The following is a 23,478-nucleotide window of genomic DNA, read 5'->3' on the forward strand; positions in this document are numbered from 1 at the left end:
TTTTCATTGAATTTATCTTCCCCCATGACATATTCCTCCAAGGAAAGATCCTCCCAAATAGCCCCCTCCCCTCAACCCCCCCCCCCAACCAAAAAATTCCCCTGAAAACGTCTGTACACTTCACAATAACCATTACTGTATGTAAACAATGGTCAAAGTTTGTAACTTGCAGCCCCTCCCCCGGTGACTCTGGGGGAGTAAGTCATCCCCAAAGACGAAACTTATATATTTAAAATCAGCATGAAAATCCAATTCCTTTGATGTATCTTTTAGTATCAAAATTCCGTTTTTTAGAGTTTCGTTTACTATTGAGCCGAGTCGCTCCTTACTACAGTTCGTTACCATGAACTGTTTGAGTGACTAGCGAAGGAATCGTGTTCAATTTTTAACTAAATTGCTTTTTCACTCGTGATTCGCGACTAGCCGGCACACTTTTTACTAGCCTTGTCTTACAAGCCAGCTTCACTTTCATATGGTTCTTTGCGGCTGGTCAGTTTTTGCCGCTAATTCACGGTTCGTTGCGGAAATCCTTTTCAGTAGTAGCCTCCATAAGCACTGTCGTAATGCAGTAAAATATATATTATGCGCTCTCAACTAAAAATATCCTTAGTTTCAACCTATTACTTTTCTGAGATAAAAGAAGACAATTTTTACCACAAAAGAACGTTTAATTTCATATAATCGTAAAACCGTCAATAATAAAAACAAAATTATGGAAAATATATCACGAGCAACATACGAATAAGCCATCAAAATAAAAATAGGCATCAAGGTTTTTGTCGAACGTACTAAAACATGAGTAGCCACATTTGCACCCCTCAGTGGCAATTTTAATCTAGACCATGATAAAAGGCGGAGAAACTCCAAAGGGTTTTTTGGTTTTCATTCACCGACCATGAAGGTTGAATAATCGCATAAATTTTAGTGGTTGTTAAATGTTTTTTGGTTGAAGAATCTTAACTACTTTACAAAAATGACTTTGGTTTAATGTATTTCTAAAGAACCATTTAGTGTTGAAATGCCCTTATAAAATTGTTGTTTCAGCGCTTTCACGCTAAAGAAAGCTCTAAATATAAAGTGGACTTCGTCACATTTGGCTTCTGAAACGTTAACCTAATCTTTGACGATGGCAAGATTTCAAATCACAGCCAGTTAATAACTAAATTCGAAGTATCAAAAACTCAAATTGAAGAAATCGTTCGGCAATTTTGTGTTTTATTGTTTAGTCCATTTTTAAAATCCCACTTATTCTCAAATACTTTTCTTGTTTTAGTCATTTTTTTAATTAAGCTATTCGCTATAAAAATGCCTTAATGAATTGGGATTTGAATCTAAAGCATTTCATTTTTTTTCTAGAAACTTCAGGCGCATCTGCTTTTATTTGGTTTCTAAGACACCATTTTTAACAAAAAGATATTTGTTTTTACCCTAATTTATAAACAAAAGATATTATTTGTTTTTACCCTAATTTATAAACAAAAGATTTAATAATCTATTATGGCATTGCTATGAACATTAATTGTAGCATTGGAAACTAACATTTCCCAAAATTAAAAGAGAATATCTAACTAGAAAATTAAGATGGGCGTTTGAAGGTTTCCCACGGCTGCTGAGCTGGTTGGGTTATTTCTGTTTGTTTTCTTGTATCCTGCTGAGCTTCAGGAGGTCCTGAAAAAGAGTGCAAAAATAGGGTGAAACAGAGGTCCTGAAATAGCGAAAAAGGACGAAATAGAGTACAAAGAATATTGAAAAAAAAAATCAAATTACCCTGTTTATACATAAGAAGGTAGAATTGAACAAACATCTGGTCTTGGACCCTTAAAAACGAATCAAATGAACGTGAAGGGTGATACTAAGCGAAAAGAAATTATTTTGAGACAATAGTCTGTGCTCTCCTGAGTGATTTGTAATCGTAAGTGTGAGTAATTTGTAATTAAGCAGTCCAGGGTCTCAAACCTATTTAGTTTTTGGGTCTTTTAGGCAGACCATACTTTATTGGCAAATGAAAGTATATACACAACAGAGTCCAAAAGGAGGTTCCTTACCTAAAATTTAAGGTTTTAGGTTGAGATCAATCATTTCCAATAATGGATCCAAATTGAGGCCAATCATTTTAATAGGATATTCACGTGTACTATGTTTTATTTTTTAAAGAATTTGTATTACTCTAAAGTAATTCTATTAACTCGTAGTCCTCCTGTGCTCTCCTGAGTGCATCGTCTGTGCTCTCCTGAGTGCATAAAGTACAGGAAGTACGGGCAATTTGCAATCAAAAGCGATTTTATTTACCGAGGGTCTTTCAAAACAGCTACACTTTAAATGGATTGCACCTAATTGAGTCCTATAATTCTCGAAGTATTGTGATAAACGCTAGAAATTTTACATTGTTTTTGTGATTTGAGCGTTCACGACAAAAATCAAGCCTGAGCAAGAAAAGGGAATGTTTCAGGAATGCATTAGTTCCCATATATTTGTGATATTATTTTCCTTTGCTTTTTTTTCAAAAAGCTAGCGTTTATGAATTCCCCCCTTCGTATTGATTTGTTGGATCTTTCTTAGAGAACCCCCTTGCGTCTGGTCTCAGGTTCCTCTTCCCCTGCAAAAAGCACGGATATCCCCTCTTAATAGCTGGAGTACAACTAGGTAATGGTCTATCACCGTTAGCGTTCCACTATGCAATAGATTTATAGTAACTTCGTCTTGATTGGATCGCGTATGTTTAGGGGTGAAAGCAGAACCCTGCGGTAGTGTTACCTATATAACTTGGTTATATAAATAGCTTCTTGACAGTATTGAAGCAATCTTAATATTGATTCTCAACAGTATTCTGGCCTTCTTCCGATATTCCATTACCGCAAATTTTAGACAATGGTCCCCAGAAAAAAAACCAACAAATAGCTAAAAACAAAACATACAACGTTTATTAGCATAAATGGTTTGAAGACTACAACTACCCTAGCTTCCATCGCTGGATTTCTTTTCGAAATTGACACGCTTTTCTTTCCATCAGTTTTGCTATTTTAAGAAGTACCTCATTCGATTACACTGTCAGCCAGGGACATCATTGTCTTGTTGACAATTATCAATTCCATGTCCTCACATTGTTTCCTGTTGAATGCAGTTTTGAATTGGGAGAAAAAGAAAATTCAAAGGAATTGTAAAAAATATTAGGTGAACAAGAGCTAAGAGCTCATATGGCACTTGTGACGAGGCAAGAAGAGCTAAGAGCCAAGAGATCATATGGTATGAGTTCTAGCAAAATTCTAGGAATCAATAGATTGATTTAAAAGGAAAATAAGAGGCTTAATGCCGGTCAGGATTTAAATTAAGAGCTCTGAGTCACGATGTCCTTCTAAATATCAAAATTCATTAAGATCCGATCACCCACTCGTATGTTATAAATACCTAATTTTTTCTAGTTTTTCCTCTCCCTTTAGCCCCCCAGGTGGTCGAATCTGGGAAAACGACTTTATCAAGTCAATTTGTGCAGCTCCCTGACACGCCTACCCATTTTCATCGTCCTAGCACGTCCAGAAGCACCAAACTCACAAAATCACTGAACACCTCCCCCCAACTCAACAAAAGAGAGCGAATCCAGTACGGTTCCGTCAATCACGTATCAAGGACATTTGCTTATTCTATCCACCAAGCTTCATCTGGATTCCTCCACTCCAAGCGTTTTCCAAGATTTCCCCCTCCAACTCCCCCCAATGTCAAAAGATCTGGTCCGGATTTGAAATAAGAGCTCTGAGACATGAATTTCTTCTAAATATCAAATTTCACTAAGATCCGACCACCTATTGGTAAAATAAAAACACCCCAATTTTCACGTTTTCCAAGAATTCCGGTTTCCCCCTCCAACTCCCCCCAAAGTAACAGGATCTGGTCAGAATTTAAAATTAGAGCTTTAAAGCGCAAGACCCTTCTAAATATCAAATTTCATTAAGATCTGGTCACCCTTTCGTAAGTTACAAATACCTCAATTTTCAAAATCCCCCCCCCCCAACTCTACCAAAGACAGCAGATCCGGTCCGATTATGTCAGTCACGTGTCTTAGACAGGTTTTTATTCTTCCCATCCAGTTTCATCCTGATATCACCGCTTTAAGTATTTTCTAAGATTTCCGGTTCCCCTCAACTGCCCCCCCAATTACACTGGATCCGGTTGATATTTAAAATAAGAGATCTGAGTCACTTCTAAATATGAAGTTTCATGAAAATCCGATCACTCCTTCGTAATTTAAAAATGCGTCATTTTTTCTAATTTTTCAGAATTAACTCCCCTATCAAGTCAATTTGTGCAGCTCCCTGTCACGCCTACCAATTTTCATCGTCCTAGCACGTCCAGAAGCACCAAACTCGCCAAATCACTGAACCCCTCCCCCCCACAACCCCAAAGAGAGCGAATCCGGTACGGTTACGTCAATCACGTATCAAGGACATTTGCTTATTCTATCCACCAAGCTTCATCCCGATTCCTCCACTCCAAGTGTTTTCCAAGATTTCCCCCTCGAACTCCTCCCAATGTCAAAAGATCTAGTCGGGATTTGAAATAAGAGCTCTGAGACATGAATTCCTTCTAAATATCAAATTTCATTAAGATCCGATCACCTATTCGTAAGATAAAAATACCCCAATTTTCACGTTTTCCAAGAATTCCGGTTTCCCCTTCCAACTCCCCCAATGTCACAGGATCTGGTCGGAATTTAAAATTAGAGGTTTAAAGCACAAGATCCTTCTAAATATCAAATTTAATTAAGATTTGGTCACCCTTTCGTTTTACAAATACCTCAATTTTCAAAATTACCCCCCCACTCCAACTCCACCAAAGAGAGCAGATCCGGTCCGGTTGTCAGCCACGTATCTTAGAAAGGTTTTTATTCTTCCCATCAAGTTTAATCCTGATTTCTCCACTTTAAGTATTTTCTAAGATTTCCGGTCCCCCCCCCCAACGACGCTGGATCCGGTTGAGATTTAAAATAAGAGATCTGAGTTACAAGGTCCTTCTAAATATGAAGTTTCATGAAGATCCAATCACTCCTTCGTAAGTTAAAAATAAGTCATTTTTTTCTAATTTTTAGAATTACCCCCTCCCCCCCAATAGAGCAGATCCGCTGCTAGAGCAGATTATGTAAGTCACGTATCTAAGACTTCTGCTTATTTTTCCCACCAAGTTTCATCCCGATCCCTCCTATCTAAGCGTTTTCCATGATTTTAGGCTCCCCCACCCCTAACTCCCCCCAATGTCACCAGATCCGGTCGTGATTTATAATAAGAGCTTTGACACACGATATCCTTCTAAATATCAAATTTCATTGAGATCCGATCACCTGTTAGTAAGTTAAAAATACCTCATTTTTTCTAATTTTTCAGAATCAACCCCCCCCCCCCCAACTACCCCAAAGAGAGCGGATCCGTTTCGGTTATGTCAATCATATATCTAGGTCTTGTGCTTATTTTTCCCACCAATTTTAATCCCGATCCCTCCACTCTAAGTCTTTTCCAAGTTTTAGGTTTCCTCCTCCCAACCCCCCCTCCAATTTCACCAGATCCGGTCGGGATTTAAAATAAGGGCTCTGAGACACGATATCCTTCTAAATATCAAATTTCATTGAGATCCGATCACCCGTTCGTAAGTTTAAAATACCTCATTTTTTCTAATTTTTCAGAATTAAGACCCCCCCCCCCAACTACCACAAAGAGAGCGGATCCGTTCCGATTATGTCATCCATGTATCTAGGACTTGTGCTTATTTTTCCCACCAGGTTTCAACCCGACCCTCCACTCTAAGTGTTTTCCAAGATTTTAGGATTTCCCCTCCCAACCCCCCCCCCCCCCCAATGTCACCAAATCCGGTCGGGATTTAAAATAACAGCTTTGAGACATTATATCCTTCCAAACATCAAATTTCATTAAGATCTGATCAACCGTTCGTAAGTTAAAAATACTTCAGTTTTTCTATTCTTCCGAATTAACGGGCCCCCACTTCCCCCCCCCCCCCCCCCAGATAGTTAGATCGGGAAAACGACTATTTCTAATTTAATCTGGTCCGGTCCCTGATACGCCTGTCAAATTTCATCGTCCTAGCTTACCTGGAAGTGCCTAAAGTAGCAAAACCGGGACCGACCGACCAACAGAATTTGTGATTGTGCTATAAAAACAAGGATAAAACGTGCAGTTTTTTCAAGACATCATACTTATTGTTCATGCAAATTTAAGGACTTTCTGCGTGAAACCTTTGATTATATTTTACTTCAGTAATAACCTATTTGGCGATCTGGAATTTTAATGCATAACTAGCATTAATCCCAGTTATACCGGTACAAAAACAAGAAGTAGAAATAAAAATATGTTCGAAGTGCCCAAAAATGTTGATATACTAAGGTATAAAAGACGTTTTTTATTTTGTTTAATGAAAAGCAACATGTTTGATGACACTTTCAGCCTCACAAAGAATTTGTTTTATATTTATAGCAGTTTTCTTTAGCCTAAAAATAATATTTTTCATCTCCCGTGCGAATTATGAAGAGAGATGCGGCTTTTCGCTTTGAGAGCAACGATACAGGGTGGTGTTACTAACCTTCTCTCACAATGGTCGAGTAACTGCCTTCCTTCGGTGCTTCAGGTGGAACCCATCTGTGAAATCCTTCCTAAAAATGGAAAAAAGGACATAATAGTAAAGCTTCAAAGCACTGACTTTCAACTGACACGAACTATTACATTGAGGATTGAAATGACCGATGTCTGAATAACTGAAGTCTGTCAAGTCACAGGTTGATTTGACAGCGTGTCCGTCATGTTAATTTGCCCGTTCTATTCACTTAACGTGTTAGTTAGTTTGTTCTTAAACTTAGTTTTGAAATGGCTTATCGTATTCTTTTTAGTAGCTTTATTCTTAGAAAAATTTTATTTTTGCCAATTGACTTGCCTAGAGCTCCCCATATAAAATCGACTAGCTTTCGTTTTGGCAGTTTCTGACTGAAAATTACTTCATCTCATTTTTATTATGAATAATTTTCTTGAGAACTTCTGGTGCACCCTTGATTACCTAGCATAGCAGCTGCCTTTGCTGCAGCATTTTATTATGAATATTATGATCTCATTTTATTATGAATAGTTTTCTTGAGAACTTCTGGTGCACCCTTGATTACCTGGCATAGCAGCTGCCTTTGCTGCAGCACTTTATTATGAATATTATGATCCCATTTTAATATGAATAATTTTTTTGAGAATTTCTGGTGCACCCTTGATTACCTAGCATAGCAGCTGCCTTTGCCGCTGCCTCTGCCTTTGCCGCAGATTTTCATAGGAAACATTCTACCACCCTTAATTTTTTTAAGATTCCAGATTAAGTTTCCTGCTCATCTTTTATGGACTAATCTACAGATCAAATACAAGTTTTCCTCGTTCTTACCTGTCGGCTTTCGTATCTAGGTGTTTGTCCTTGACCTTCAGATTCTCTCTGACTTGCTTCTTCACGTGATTGTTCTTCTTTTTCAACTCGATTTTCAGCTAATTCTCTTGCCTTGTCTGCACTTTCTTTAAGCTTTCCCGCAGCAAGAGTTGTCCACTGCATCCCTTTTTGTCCGGCATTCCCAGTGGCCTCTTGACCCTGTTGGGCTCCTTCTTGAACATTCTTGTCAGTCTCCTCAGTTGCTTCTTTGCCGTCTTCTACTTTCTGCCCTGCCCGCTCTCTTCCCTTTTGTGTTCCTTGTTGAATATATTCCTTGGCCTGCTCCGTTCCTTCTTTGCCTTGCTCTACTTTTTGACCGGCCCATTCCTTTCCTTGTTCAGCAGTCCTTTTTGCTGCCTCTTTTCCTCTTTCTGCACCTTGTTCAATGATTCCCTTTCCTTGTTTTGCCATTTCTTGACCCTTTTCCGATTTTTGACTTGCCCAGTCTTTGCCCTTTTCTGTTACATTTTCGGCCAACTTTTTTCCCTTCCCAATTCCTTGTTCAGCCGATTCTTTGGCCTTCTGGGCTGATTCTTTACCTTGCTCAGATACTTTTCCAGCAGCTTCTTGACCTTTCTCAATACCTCTCTGAGTGGTTTCTTTTGCATATTCACTAAGTTCACGACCTTTTTCGGTGGCCTGACCAGCAGCTTCTTTCCCTTTTTCAATACCTTCCTTTCCCTTTTCTTGAATATCTTCGGCAAACTCTTTGCCCTTTTCAGCCCCTTGCTTTCCAAACTCTTTTCCTTGTTCTGCTGCTTTCCTTGCTCTTTCAGAGACAGCTTGTGTAGTTTCTCGCCCTTTCTCAGCAGCTTGTTCAGCCCATCGTTTTGCTTGTTCGGTTGCTTCACTTGACACTTCCTTTCCCTGTTCAATTCCTTGTTGAGCCTTTTCCGCTGCAACTTGTGATGCTTCTCTACCTTGTTCATATACCTTACTACCAATATCACGGGCTGCACTCACTGCTTGGCCAGCTTGCTGTTTGCCTTGTTTTGCTAAGTCTTGCCCCTTTTCTGCAGCCTGACGCCCAGCTTCTTTGGCAGTATCAGCAGCTTTTGCTGTCTGTTCTGATGCTTTTTCTGCAATTTGTTGCCCCTGCTCAGCAGCTTGACCACCTAAATGTGTTATATATTCAAAAGCTTGACCAGTTAAGTCTCTTGCTTTTCCCCAGCCTTGTTGAGCTAAATTGGCAGCACCTTGCACTGTTCCTTTTGCTGTGTTCACCGCACCCTCAGCCGTATCCATAGCAGTATGATACCCTTGTCCTGCAACATTTTTAGCTCTATTTGTAAGACTTGTTACTCCTTCTGAAGCTTCTTGGGTTTTATCTAAAGTCATACGACCAAGGTTCTCAGCAACTTCACCAGAACTCTCAGCAGCATTACTTGCAGTACTTTTTGCTGATTCAACTGTTGATCCAGCTCTTTCTTGCACACTTTTTGTAACATTACTTATATATTCAGAGCCTTTATGTGCTGTTTCTGAAGCAGCGTTGGAAAGTGCTCCAGTAGCAGCTCTTGCCCGCTCTAATCCTGAAGAAGCAATCTGTTTGCTTCCTTCAACTAAGCCACCTAACTTCTGTTCTGTGATTTCCACACCAGCGCTTGCCAAGTCTTTTGTAAGATCCCAAGCGTCGTGAGCTGAGCCAACAATACCTGCAAGAAAAGTGTAATGGTGAAGTAGCGTAAAAAAAGAAATAGCTTAGACTAAATAATCTTTAGTTTAAACACGATCAAAAGCGGAATTAGTAAAGAAAACGGTGAATCTAATTCGAAGAGATACCGACAAGATGTTAGTAAGTGACACAGCATTGCGCTAGGTTTTGATGAACCGATAGTTCCTCTGGGCTCTGCTTTTTTGTGGGGTGGACTTTTTTGGGATGAGTAGCCTCTTCCTTGCTATGTTACCTATTATGGCTGGCTTCCCAATTCAGTATAATATTTGTAGGCATGAATATATAATACTTCAGAGGTAATAGACTTGAGATTTTTTACTGAAGGATGTGGACTCTTGTTGATAGAAGAGTATTGCCAAGACTGGAAAACGGCGCAGTGAACAAGATAAGCAGAGGGTTGGTCAAAATCTCCATCCAACTGGAGGTCCAGTGGACTTCTCGCAGTCCAGTTGCAAGCCGGCTTGAGCGCTATGCGTAGGCCTTGAGAAGATGTATTAGTCCCTGAAATGCGGTGATGGGACCGACTGCTTTTCTAGAGACCATAAGCATTTCAATAACTTTAGTAATAAAAAAATTAAGACTAGGAACCTTACAACACTTAAAATCAACTATCGTATTGATATTTTTACTGGCCAATTCAGACGTTTTGAACTGAAGTTAGGGAGTCTCAGAAACTCGTCTTCCAGCATTAGGAGACGCGAAATTAGGTAAAATAGAATTTATTTATTTAGGTAAGAAGAATGGGTATACAGGCAGGGAATAGGGCTCATGACGAATAAGGAAGCTTCTATGTCTTGCTTAGGTTGGAAAGGCATTAATATAAGGTAATATTAATATAAAAGTAATGTTACAGTAGCAAATAGTCATCTCATGAAGAAATATGATATTCTTGAGGGGATTTCAATGCTCAGGCTGGTAGAAATAGGGAGAGATGGTACCATATCTTACGGGAATTTGTGTAAGAAAGGAAAATAACAATTTTAGACTGCTGCAGTTTTGTAGGTATACATCTAGTTATAACCACACGGCATATGTTTACATAATGGTGAGATCACCAAAATTACAGATTATGATACTGTAAATCGAAGACTGGCAGGATCGAAACAAGACACTAGGGTATACAGTAGTGTTGATATTGATGTTAAAAGCAAAGAACACCATCTAGTAGCATCTACAGTTGAAATTTAGGAAGAGTAGCTACCTCCCGGGAAGTCATGATGCTGGCAGACTCTAGGATGAGAATTTGAGAAGTTTCCAGGAGCAGTTAAACATAAAACTGAAGTTTAAATTTTGACAATATACAAGATCGATGGAATAATTTTAGGAAAAAAGTTTACTAAATAGCAGGGGTTTTAGTGCAAGAAGCTTGAGTGAAACATCATATGAGAATAAAAGGAAAGTAAGGGAAGAAGAGTAAGGTATAAAATTATAGACTATGGAAACGTAAAATCGGAGGCGATGTGTAAAACTTTTGAGGATTTGGAAGATACATCCAGACAACATAATAGTACAATTTTGTCATATTAAGAAGTCGAGAGGAACTAATCAGTCTAGACTTGTCCCAGTTGAAGATAGGAATTGGGCCTTAATTAGTGATAAGGAATGTTAAAGAGAGATGGACAGGATCTTTGAGAATGTGTTAAAACATAAGTTGTAGGAAATTATTTAGAAAAGAATGAACACATTTTGGAAGGGAAGAAAGATTTATTTTGTGAAGTGGGGTCAGAGACAGTACAATAAGAATTAAAGAACATAGGATCTCAGGTGCTGATAGCGTGGTAAATGAATTTTGTGGTGATTGGAAATCAAAGATAAAATAGTTAAGTTTGTGAATAGGATTTTTGAAAAAAGGAGTAGTTATTTGATTTTGCGACAACCTTAATTTCATCTCTTTATAAGAATGTTGATACGAGGGTGTGGCAATTATAGAGGAATTAGCTTAGTTTCTAAACCAAACAATATTACTTAGCACGATGATATTTATTAGGCTAAGAGATGATGTAGATGAAGTTTTAAGAAAAGAACTGTGTGGTTTTAGGAAGGTGAGAAGATTTGTCACCCAAGCTTTCACCAACAAGGTATCAAATGAAAAGCGTCTGCATCACCAGACCCGTTTAGTCCTCTGTTTGATAGAATATGAACAGGTGTTTAATTCAGCCGATCGTAGAGACTTTAACTAAAGTCCTTGTATGTCATACAAGATAAATAAATTAAAGTGATATAGCGCTATGTATGAAAATAAAATTGCTGCGGTTGAGGTAGGACATTATGTTAGTAGCTTTGTTTTTCTATTGAATCAGGAGTTAAGCAGGGCTGCGTCCTATTCCCATTAAGCTCATTTTGATGGACTTTGTCCTATGCAGCAAAGCAAAGGCAATGAGAGAGTAGGGAATCAACTGGGAAAATAAAATTCTTATAGACTTGGATTATGCTGATGATTTGAGCGTCTTACATGAAAATGTTAGGAAAAGAAATGAATTTTTGGAGGTTTTGAGTTCAGAAGACTTAGTTGCTAAAACTGGGAAGAACTGAAGGTGAAGGGGTGATTTTGGGAAACAAGAAAATGTATTTGACTCAGCCGATAGAAGAAGTATTTAAATCCGTTCCTTGTATGGTAAACAGATAAGTAAGCTAAAGTGACTAGCGGTACGGGAATAATTTTGAAGCGGTTAATGTATGAAGTGAAGTTTTTACTTTGTTTGATGTTGCATCAAGAGTTGCCCAAGGTTGTTTATCCTAATTTAACAAGAGTATTATTTTGACAGAATCTGTCCTATGGAACATGGTAAGGCTATTAGAAAGTACAAAATAAAATTGGGAAGGAAAAAATCTTCTAGACTGAAACTATGCAGAGGATTAAGAGTCTTAGATAAAACATTAACGAAGTTCATGAATTTAAGAGCTCAGGGTCCAAAAATAGATTTGAAAGTTAATGTTAATAAGACTATGTTGCTTAGACTAGGAATAAATGAAGGTGAAGAGGTGATGTTGAATAACGAGAAGATCAATCAAATGAATATTTTCACTTACCTGTGTAGTATTATTGGTAAAGATGGTGGATACAGTTTAGATGTCAAAAGTAAAAAGATCTAAGTCGAGGTTTTTTTTAAGTTGGAAAAGGTTTTGAAAAATAGAAAAATAGATCTGTAAGCCAAGTCTTCAATATTGGAAGCTATGATAATGACAGTGGTCACTGGTTTCAAAAACGAGGGTACCTCGAAAGGCAATGAAAGATTTGTTACTTTCTCCAGAGAAATTGCTTTCAGACAGTTTTAGGTACCCGTTTGACTGACCGTATGTCAAATAACAAACTGGGCGAAAAATATGGCTCTATCCTTTTTTCTAGGGCTATGATGAAACAAAGGTTGAGATGTCTAGGATACGTTTTACGGATAAAGGATGGCAGATTCCCAAAGAACTAATCTTTTTGGCCATTCATCTGTCTCCAAAGGAAAAACATGTCATTTTAGAATGGGTTAGAAGAGGGAACCTGGGAGATTTGAAAGGATATTGATATTGGGGTGGAGGAAGAGCATGCGCAGCTGTGTTTATCTCTGGTGGCTCTGTGCTTCAGTGAGTTGTTAGTAGTAGTTCTACTAAGGTGTAAAGTCTATGTCAATATCCATTGAAAAAGAGGCCTACTAAAAAATAGGAGGAGAGGCTTATATTATGCTTCTTGTAAAGACAAAAACTAACAAAAAAAGGTGCTATGCGTGATTTTTTGGAAAACTTAAGATTTGACAGAACTGATAGCTAGCAAAATTAAAGTTAATTTATACGGCAATGTTATATAACTTGTCGTTATCTTTGAAATGAAAATATCTCATTTTTATGCAATTTTGGAAAAGACCAAAACATTAATTTTAAGGTTTTTGCATTTCCTTGGAAAATTTTATGCAAAAAATTAAGAAATCACAGCATCTAGCTGAATAGCACGTATTTTAATTTGCTGTAAAGTGCTTAAGATCTGGTAGCCTTTGGGACGGAAGGCACAAATTATTCCAATCAGATTCAATCTCTCGTGCCTCGTAAGAAGTAGATGCGCATCTCAAAACGCATCTGATACGCCGAGCGTATCAGCGTAAATTCTACTTAGTAATTTTATCTCACTGTTAGGTTGCTCCTTACTTACACGATCTGTTTGACAATCGGCAACAAAGGGCTGAAAACCAAACCGTAAAAGGGTCACTTTCGGTAAGATTTTTTAATGAGATTTTTATTTATTTATTTATCTTTTTTTAATTGGTAAACCTGACAGAGTTCCTTTCGTAACTTATAATTTCTAACTTTATTTTTCACTTACGTTGTAAGTCAGTTTTATTTTTGACTAGACATTTGCCCCTTCAATTTATCACGTTTTAAACAGATGCGGGTGACACCAGGATTTTGGAGCTGTTCACTCTCCTATAATATTTTTTTTTTCTTGAGCCTACTCATATTCCTGGATCACTTCGATAGAAAATATCTTGCTATTGCCAAATGACTCCTGTCTGGAAACCTAAAAGGCCTAACATAGCATCCCACATACATCGCATCCGATATCGACTAAAAAGTAGAATTACGCATAGTCCAACGGAGTGAGAGGTAAATCTGGCATGAGCACTTTTAGGATTGCATAAAAATGTTTGGACACAATTGGACGCAACTGCGTCCAAAAAGAAATTAGCTTTTGCTACCAGTTAAATAGAGACAAGGGGTGAGAACCCGTTCTGTTAGATGGGCAAATGACACGATTCTGGAAACCCATCTAGTTACTCGCACCTGAGAGTTATGTCACAGCTAGACTTGCCTCATTTCGCTTACTTCTAGAACAGAGCCGTATATGCATACCAAAATCCCGAAAATTCTATCCGAACCAAAACTGATAAAAATTGGAATATGAAAATTCTAGGCTATATAGAGCTTTCAAAAACTATTTCAGAGAAAACTAGAGAAGCATTAAAAGATAATTTTACATTATATACCAGAATCCGATGCTGAATGATACCAAAGAAGTCAACTTTTGAAGTTAGGACAGCTTCGTTTTTCTTTCTGTTTAAATATAGTAAATAGGGTACGATTTCTATTTTTTCCAAAAAGTTACTAGGATTATTGCAAATTTTCAAAGAGTGTTTTTCGTTTGATGATTCCCCTAACAGAGAAGATTTTCCTTATCTCTATCTCTTAGCGAGACTACTAGAGCCTACTGATTCTGGAAATTCCCCATCCATGACCTCCATTACAGCTAGATTACAGCTGTTTCAGTTGAGTTCTTGGCTCAAAAACAAGCATAAGAAATTTCAGAAAACTCAGCAGAAATCAAACATTTTGTAAAAAAGTCACAACTAATAGTCGGAATTCGTGGTTTCCAGATGGACTTTTAAGATTGTTTTCAAAAAGTCTAAGACAAGTTTTGTATTCTTTCTTTTTTATGCTATTTTGTTAATAAAAGTTATTTCCTTCGGAAAACTAGACGAAATTTTGTTAACAGGAGGTTTTGTCTCCTAGCCTTGCAATTCTACCAAAAACTAATAGAGCTTCACTGATCAAAAAAGAAAAAAAGAAAAAAAAGGAAAATTTAAGGCTGGTCCAGAAGACAACAGTACACATTTCACAGATGGTGCTTGATGTTCCGCAAAGTTGGCATTTAGGAGGGGATTTGAAACCACTAGTTACAAATATGAGCTTAAAACTGGCATATCAGCGTCTTGAAAACTTGCCAACTTCCCCACAATTTTATCGAAACATCTACTAGTATCGGTGAAGCAGTAAGTAAAAATTACCATATAGCGGACAGAATTCATCCCCCCCCATAAGAGGAAACTTACCCTTAGTGATGTCTCTTAGGCCCACGGGTTCTCCTTAAACTGATTATAAATAAGAAAGTGCAATGGGCAAAAAAGTCAATCTTGGATTGCTGTTTAACTAAAGTCATTGTTTCTTTACTTATATTCCGAAGCCTTATTTGTTTTCAGTTCTAAATACGTAGGCTACGCATGAATAAGAGCAGATCACATGCTAAAATCCAGTGCGCAAGCCTGTTCCATATAAAATAATTTAAGTTAAACGTAAATAGGGCTACCCACTCAGTTCCATCAATAAGTTGTGTCGATGATAGAACTGAGACCTCAGCTTTTACATTTTCTTATCAAAAGATAGGATCCATCAATTTCCGCATAAATTCCAGCTACACTAGCTATATATTTCAATTCTAAAACTTATAATGTGATTAGTTGTAAACAGTTGAATAGGATAGGGATAACAAATAATACCTCTTGTCAGCCCACTTGCTTGCTGTTGTGCAGATGCTCCGATTTCCTGCACAGCATGAACTACATTTCCAAACTGGTCTCTTGTTCCTTCTGCAATCGCTCCAGCTGATTGTGGCACATTTTGGGCTGCAGAAGATAGATAATCCAGAGTTCTTTCAAGCACACCTTGGTCGGTTATCGGCCTTAAAATGGGAAACAACTATAAATCCAAAAACAGCATAGCAGTATTTTTTAGAGGTTTCATTGACGTTTATTTTTAAGAATTGAGCATTAATCAGCGTTTCATTAGCTTAATATTGGCTGCTTGCTTCAGATTTTGTTCTTTTTTTTTTTACTAGCAAATGGCCATCCGTCTAAATTGACCTATTCTCTTCTTTTTTTCTAACTTCAAACTCAGCCTGTCAACTGTAGAGTTGCTAGAAAACAACAAAATTGACAAGGTTGGTCGGCAGCAACATGATAAAGTAGTGTTTTAGATGACGGGCTTTTTGTGTTCTTGAATTGGATCCCCTCAATATTCCCTTAAAGTTTAATCTTGATATTCTAAGCTGTTCCTAAGATATTACAGATAAGCCATTATGACAACCTGACAGCGCAGGTCTTTGTCTTTGATTTTTCTTAGTGATTTATCGTGAATGAATAATAAGTCTCATATGAGTTTGCGATGCAAAAGGTTATTTTGTTAGAAATGGAAATAAGTCATTTTACCGTTCCCCCTCCCCCAGTACCAACTTTTAATTCCCTTGCCTTACTCGCTTTTCATTCTAATCTGTACCTGATGCTCAACGTTGTCTCCTAAGCCATTCCCAAGACATTTCAGACATTATTTCAATGACTTGGTTATACAGTCTTTCGACTTACCCTGCCCTCCCCCCTAAGAAAAATCAGATTAAAATCCATTCGGCCTCCCTCCAATACCTGCAATTTCAATATAATCTCTTAGGCTATTAATTTCCGTTCCCAAGATACTGAAGGTATCGTATTTTGATAGCCCTGATGTATAAGTGTCTTCGATTTAATTCAATCCCCTTAAGTCAATATCTTCAGTCATTTTTTAAATACGCCACCCTGACAGCCTGGCTGCATCTTTTTTTTTTTTGTTTTTTTGTTTGTTTTTTTTTTGTTTTTTTTTATCCTACTACTTCACCATGGATAACGGTCTCATAGGAGCTTATAGTGCAAACATTTTTTTTTACTGGTTTGGAGACGAAAACTGTTAAGCCCATTCCCCTACCAACACTAAGTATTAATATTCCTATAAATAATTTGAAAAATGAGGTGCTCATAACATCTTGTGGTTTATGCCTGTTTGGTTTCCAGAGTATGCTCTTGGGAGACAATGGGAATCTTGGCATAGTGGGTGATTCATCACAGCTGGATCAAAATGTAACCGATTGAGAACAATCTGTTTTAGCCCATTTCTGAGCGTTCTACAACACCCTCCTTATACCACAGCAGAATATTTGACTCGCAGCAAAAATTTTGAGTCAACTACACCAAAGATTGAACAGTCCCCTTTTCCTTGCCCCTGTCCCAAGGGCTATCTAAGTATTGGACCTTTTCACTATTTAAAATTCTAGTTGTGACTTCTCGCTATCTCAGGAAGGGGTTAGGTTAGGAAAATAAAACTTTCAGGGATGGGTGTTCACGCTAAAGTATATCCCGGCTTTTTACAAGATTCCTTTTTGTTCAAGTAACATTTTAATAATAAAGAAGTAAATACCATTCGATTTTCCTTCAACACTTGTCAATACTCTTGCATCCTAGCCCCCACCCCTAGGGGCCAAATATAAGTTTGTACCTTAGTGCTTCTTCCGGTATTCGTTCTTCCGTTCTCTCCTTTACTACAGGTTTCTCTCCTTCTTTGGACTCTACTTTCCTCTCAGTTTGTGTTTCTTTTCTTTCAACTCTCTCCATTCCTCAGTATATACCTTATTACTTCACTAAACGATTCACCACACAATTGCATACATGCTGGATAATCCAGTGCGCAAGCAATGTCAAGAATCGTTGTTACAACGTTTACTTTTTCAGAGAAGCAAAGCGTTAAGACCAAGGTTGGGAGATCAAACAAAAATATAACAGAATTGATTAATTATTAATTATTTCAATAATGTGGGACATGACACCGTTTTTAATTTATATAGAACTTAGGTATTTTCTTTCCATTCGATCTTTAGCCAATTGATCATTAGCGCCAATTTTGTGAGGGGGGGGGAGGGAGTGCAGACGCAGCCAGAATCATGGTCGTGGTCCACCGGTTCGATCGTTAGATTACCTGTGACATGTAATTTAGATTTTTCTCTAAAGATGGTCAGATGCTTCACTTCCACAAAGTAAGATTCTCGCAAAGTGCTTAAGAACTAAAATGACTTCAATGCATGCTTATGAACTTGGGTCACATCCAAATATACTCTTGAGAGTAATTAAATATATAAAAAAATAAGTTTTTTAACTGCAAGTAAGGGGCGACATTAAAACTTAAAACGAACAGAGATTATTCCTTATATAAAAGGGGTTGTCCCCTCCTCAACGCCTCGCTCTTTACATTAGAGTTTTTTATTGTTTTAAAAAGTAGAACTGTAACGACGAGTCAAACTTTAGCGTAAAGAGCAGGACGTTAAGGAGGGGACAACCCTTTGTATATACAGAATAATTTCTGTTCGTTTTAACTTTTAATGTTGCTCCTTACTTGCAGTTGAAAAAACTTCTTTTTTATATATTTGATTTCTGAACGTTTGTAAATTAATGAATGTTTTGATTTTGGCACACCGCGCATAAATCATTAAAAGAAATTAGAACTAGAACTTAGGGAACTAGAACTTATAATTTCCGTTAGAATGAGCCCTCTCGCGACATTCTAGGACCATTGGGACGATACAATCACCCCTGGAAAAAAAGCAAAAAAAAAACAAATAAACCATGATCTGTCTTGAGGCAAAAATACAAAATTCCACATTTTTGTAGATAAGAGCTTGAAACTTCTACAGTAAACCTCTGATACGCTGAATCAGATGGTGTGATTTTCGTTAAGATTCTATGACTTTTAGAGGATGTTTCCCCTTATTTTCTAAAAAAATTCTCAGGCTCGTAACTTTTGGTGCGTAAGACTAAACTTGATGGAACTTATATATTTAAAATGAACATAAAAATACAATTCTTTTCATGTAGCTACTGGTATCAAAATTCGGTCTTTTAGAGTTTCGGTTGCTATTGAGCTGGGTCACTCCTTACAGCAGTTCGTTACCACGAACTGTTTGAAACCGAAACTTGCATATCAATTTTTCTTCTTGGTTAAATGGCTTCCTCTTAGTTTTGACCGGACGAGAAAAAAAGGGGTGAGGGAGGAATCCTAGTTGCCCTCCAATTTTTTGGTTACTTAAAAAGGCAGCTAGAACGTTTAATTTTTTACGAACGTTTTTATTAGTGAAAAATATACATACTTTACGAATTAACTTACGTAATGAACTTCTATATTTGTATATTTTTATTACGTATAGGAGGGGGTTTGCCCCCTTGTTAATAACTTGCCCTTTAGATAAAAGCTTAAGTTTTGTCCCAATTCTGTAAGAATGATAGAAAGGCCGTAGAATAAATGGTTAAAATTACTAAAAGTACTTTAGCGCAAAGAGCGAGGTATTTAGGAGATGAATCTCTCATATGCGTAATAATTTTTGTTCGTTAACTTTTTTATATTTATTTTTTTATTGTTTTTTTTTAAATAATACTAAAAAATCCTGCACCCTCTTCATGGGATTTCTCTTCCCCCATGATAAATTCCTCCCAGGAAGGATCCTTCCACGTAACTCCCTCCCTCAACCCCTGCAACCAAAAAAGTTCCCCTGAAAATGTCTGAACACTTTCCAATAACCATTACTACATGTAAACACTGGTCGGAGTTTATAACTTGCAGCCCCTCCTCCGCGGACTGTGGCGGAGTAATTCGTCTCCAAAGACATAGGTATTATGTTTTTCGACTATGCTCAACAAAATGAATATCTAAAAATTTTGATCTGTTGACTTTGGAAAAAAATGAGCGTGGGACGGGGCCTAGGTGCACTCCAATTTTTTTGGTCACTTAAAAAGAGCACTAGAACTTTTAATTTCCGTTAAAATGAGCCCTCTCGCGACATTCTAGGATCACTGGGTGGATACGATCACTCCTGAAAAAGAAATCTATATATATCAGAATAAGTTGTCTGTGTGTGTGTGGGTCTGTCGGGTGACGTCATGTTTGTGTGTTGACTGACTTTATGAAGTTAGTTGTCGTCATTTTTGTTATGACGGTGACGTCATTAAAGGTATTTAAGATATGCGTTCACGGAGAAATCTATTAATGTTTAACTGTAAAATGACTGATGAACTTACAATGGCAACAGCCGAGGAAGATGCTCAAAGAGTCTATGCCAAAAAACTTGCTGCTGATAGAGAAAGTAAGAAAAGAAAGCGTGCCGAGGAATCAAAAGAACAGCCAGAAAACAGGCTTGAGGCTGATAGAGAAAGAAAGAACAGAAAGCGTGCCGAGGAACTACCAGAGCAACGCGAAACAAGACTTGCTGCTAAAAGAGAAAGTGAAAAAAGAAGGCGTGCCGAGGAACTACCAGAGCAACGTGAAACCAGACTTGCTGCTAAAAGAGAAAGTGAAAAAAGAAGGCATGCCGAGGAACTACCAGAGCAACATGAAACCAGACTTGGTGCTAAAAGAGAAAGTGAAAAAAGAAGGCGTGCCCAGGAATCACAAGAACAGCAAGAAATCAGGCTTGCTGCTGATAGAGAAAGTAAGAAAAGAAAGCGTGCCAAGGAATCAGAGCAACCTGAAAGTTATCGCCTGGCATTCAGGTACAGCCCAGTCGATGATTATAGCTTGAGTAGATGTGTTCAAATCGGGACTATGTCTAAAATTTGTCCCTATTGCAAGGCCTTGAAATTCAATGGTGAAACAATGGGAATGTGTTGCGCCTCAGGAAAAGTTAAACTTCCTCTATTGGCTGCACCACTAGAGCCATTGAAGACTTTCCTTACTGGAACTACGTCAGAATCTAAGCGTTTTTTATCACAAATCAGAAAATATAACTCATGTTTCCAAATGACGTCGTTTGGAGCCCAAATCGAAAATCCAGATCAATTTATGTCCACTTTCAAAGTAAAAGGGCAAATTTAACATAGAGCAGGGTCACTTCTACCATTCTCAGGCGAGAATCATAAATTTTTACAATTTTACTTCATCAGTGATAGAAATTCGGAATTGAATGCACTTTGCGAAATTTCTCCCAACGTTGAAAGGACAATCGTTTCCCAATTGCAACATCTTTTCCACGAAAATAATAATTTAGTGCGTCTGTTCAAAACAGCCATCGATTTGATGCCTACTGATACGCATAAAATTGTTATTTCCGCTGACAAAACGCCTCCTGGCCAACATGTGCGTAGATACAATGCCCCAACTTATCGACGAAGTGGCAATCGTTATGGTCGGTGATCAGTTTTTACCTCGAGATATTATTCTTCATAAGCGAAACGCTCAGTTGTTAAGAATTGCTGAAACTCATCGATGCTACGATGCCCTACAATATCCTATCATTTTTTGGGATGGAGACGACGGCTATCACTTTAATATTAAATTGATGAATCCAGCCACTAACAAAGAAATGAATAAGAAATGCAGTGCAATGCATTATTATTCCTATAGACTAATGATTCGGCAGGATGAAGAAAATTATATTTTAAAATGCCATGAATTGTTTCAACAATACGTCGTTGATATGTATGCTAAAATTGAATCAGAACGTTTGCTATATATCTGCCTGAATCAGACCAAGCTCCGCTCTGAACAATACATTCATTTGCAAGATGCAGTTGTAAATGACGGCAATACCACAAACGTTGGAAGAATAACAATTTTACCTTCGTCATATGCTGGCAGTCCCCGTCATATGCATGAATATGCTCATGATACTATTGCGTAAGTTCGTCTCTATGGTCGTCCAGATTTATTTATTACATTTACATGTAATCAATCTTGGGACGAGATACTACAGCTTTTACTTCAAGGACAATCGGCGGTTCATAGACATGACATTACGGCCCGTGTCTTCAGGCAAAAGTTGAAATCACTGATAAACTACATAGTAAAACTTGAAGTGTTTGGGTTAGTGCGATGCTGGATGTACTCAGTGGAATGGTAAAAACGAGGTTTGCCACACGCACATATACTAATCTGGCTACATAAAAAATTACTTCGAACGAAATTGATGATGTGATTTCCGCTGAAATACCTGATGAAAATGTCGATAAGGGGTTACATGATATTATTGTAAAAAATATGATACTTGGACCTTGCGGTTCACTGAACGAAAATTCACCATGCATGGCCAAAGGGAGGTGCAAAAAGAAATATCCTCGACTTTTAGTATCCAAAACAATTACTGGCAATGATGGTTACCCACAATATAGAAGAAGATCTACTGAAGATGGCGGTAAAACAGCAATAATAAAGAAGCGTAACGGTACCACCATCGAAGTAGATAACGAGTGGGTTGTTCCATATTCCCCATTATTGTCAAAAACATTTAATGCACACATAAACGTTGAAAACTGTAACTCCGTAAAGGCAATCAAATACATATGTAAATACGTCAACAAAGGCAGTGACATGGCAGTTTTTGGCTTGCAGCCCGAAATCAAAGATATCGACGAAATCGTACAATATCAGGCTGGAAGATACATAAGCAGTAATGAAGCTGTTTGGCGAATTCTTTCATTTCCGATACATGAACGTAGTCCAGCTGTTGTTCACTTAGCGGTACATTTACAGAATGGTCAACGTGTTTATTTCTCGGAAACCAACGTGCAACAAAGAGCCCTGAATCCACCGGATACAAAGTTAACCGCTTTCTTTTTGCTATGCAAAAATGATTCTTTTGCAAAAAAACTGCTGTATACTGAAGTGCCTTCGTATTACACGTGGAATACTAAAAATAAAGTATTTGAACGTCGAAAACAGGGTAAGTCAGTCGACGGCCAACCTACCATCTTCAAAGATACCACGATAGGAAGACTCTACACCGTTCACCCCAATCAACATGAATGCTCCTTTCTACGCCTGCTTTGGTGAATGTACCCGGTCCGACATCCTTTGAGTATTTGGGAACTGTAAACGGTACTATACATGACACTTACCGTAGTGCATGCCAAGCTCTGAATTTATTGGAGAATGACCAACACTGGGATAACTGCATCAATGACGCGCGCGAAACGTCAACTCCAAGTCAAATTCGTGCATTGTTTGGCATCATTTTAACAACTTGCTCTCCATCAGCTCCTACAGAGTTATGCGAAAAATATAAGTCAAAAATGTCCGAGGATATACTCCATCGAAAACAGTTAGAGACGTCAGATATGACTTTTGATTTTACATCAGAAATTTATAACTACACTTTAGTTATTATAGAAGATTTGTGCGTACGTATGGCAAACAAACCTCTTCAGGATTTGGGAATGCCTTCACCTAACCGTATCGCTGCTGTTTCGACATGTGTAGAATTGGATCGTGAACAAAGTTACAGTACGATTGATCTATTGTCGTATGTACAAAATTACATTTCCAAGTTAACGTCGGAACAAAAAGACATTTATGGTACGATAATGCATTGTGTCGATAACAACATTGGAGAAATTTTCTTTTTGGATGCGCCAAGAGGTACTGGTAAAAGGTTTGTGATAAAACTGATTCTGGCATCAATTCGATCAAAAAATGATATAGCGTTGGCAATTGCGTCGTCTGGAATAGCCGCAACATTGCTGCCTGGTGGAAGAACTGCTCATTCCGCTTTGAAATTGCCTCTGAATTTGCATTCTACAGAAACTCCCACGTGCAATATTTCCAAATCATCTGGGACGGGTAAAGTATTGCAGCAATGCAAACTTATTATTTGGGATGAGTGCACAATGGCACACAAAAAATCGCTCGAGGCTCTGGATCAATGCTTGAAAGATTTGCAAGGGAAGTCGAAACCCTTTGGCAGCACATTAATATTGCTTGCGGGAGATTTCAGGCAAACATTACCTATAATACCTAGATTAACCCCTGCAGACGAAATG

General features: G+C 37.9%; 1 protein-coding gene across 1 annotated transcript; it reads right to left on the reverse strand.

The window, feature by feature from the left end:
• Nucleotides 1-647: 647 nt before the first annotated feature.
• On the reverse strand, nucleotides 648-17,363 carry LOC136035324 (uncharacterized). Its single transcript, XM_065717046.1, has 5 exons — nucleotides 17,180-17,363; nucleotides 15,379-15,560; nucleotides 7,414-9,107; nucleotides 6,580-6,649; nucleotides 648-1,668 (listed from the first exon to the last, which is right to left on the reverse strand). The coding sequence occupies exons 1-5, from the start codon at nucleotides 17,293-17,295 to the stop codon at nucleotides 1,577-1,579; spliced, it is 2,154 nt and encodes a 717-aa protein (XP_065573118.1). The 5' UTR covers nucleotides 17,296-17,363; the 3' UTR covers nucleotides 648-1,576.
• Between the last annotated feature and the right edge of the window lie 6,115 nt (nucleotides 17,364-23,478).

The sequence above is a fragment of the Artemia franciscana genome, chromosome 14 (assembly GCF_032884065.1).
Source record: "Artemia franciscana chromosome 14, ASM3288406v1, whole genome shotgun sequence".
NCBI lineage: Eukaryota > Metazoa > Arthropoda > Branchiopoda > Anostraca > Artemiidae > Artemia > Artemia franciscana.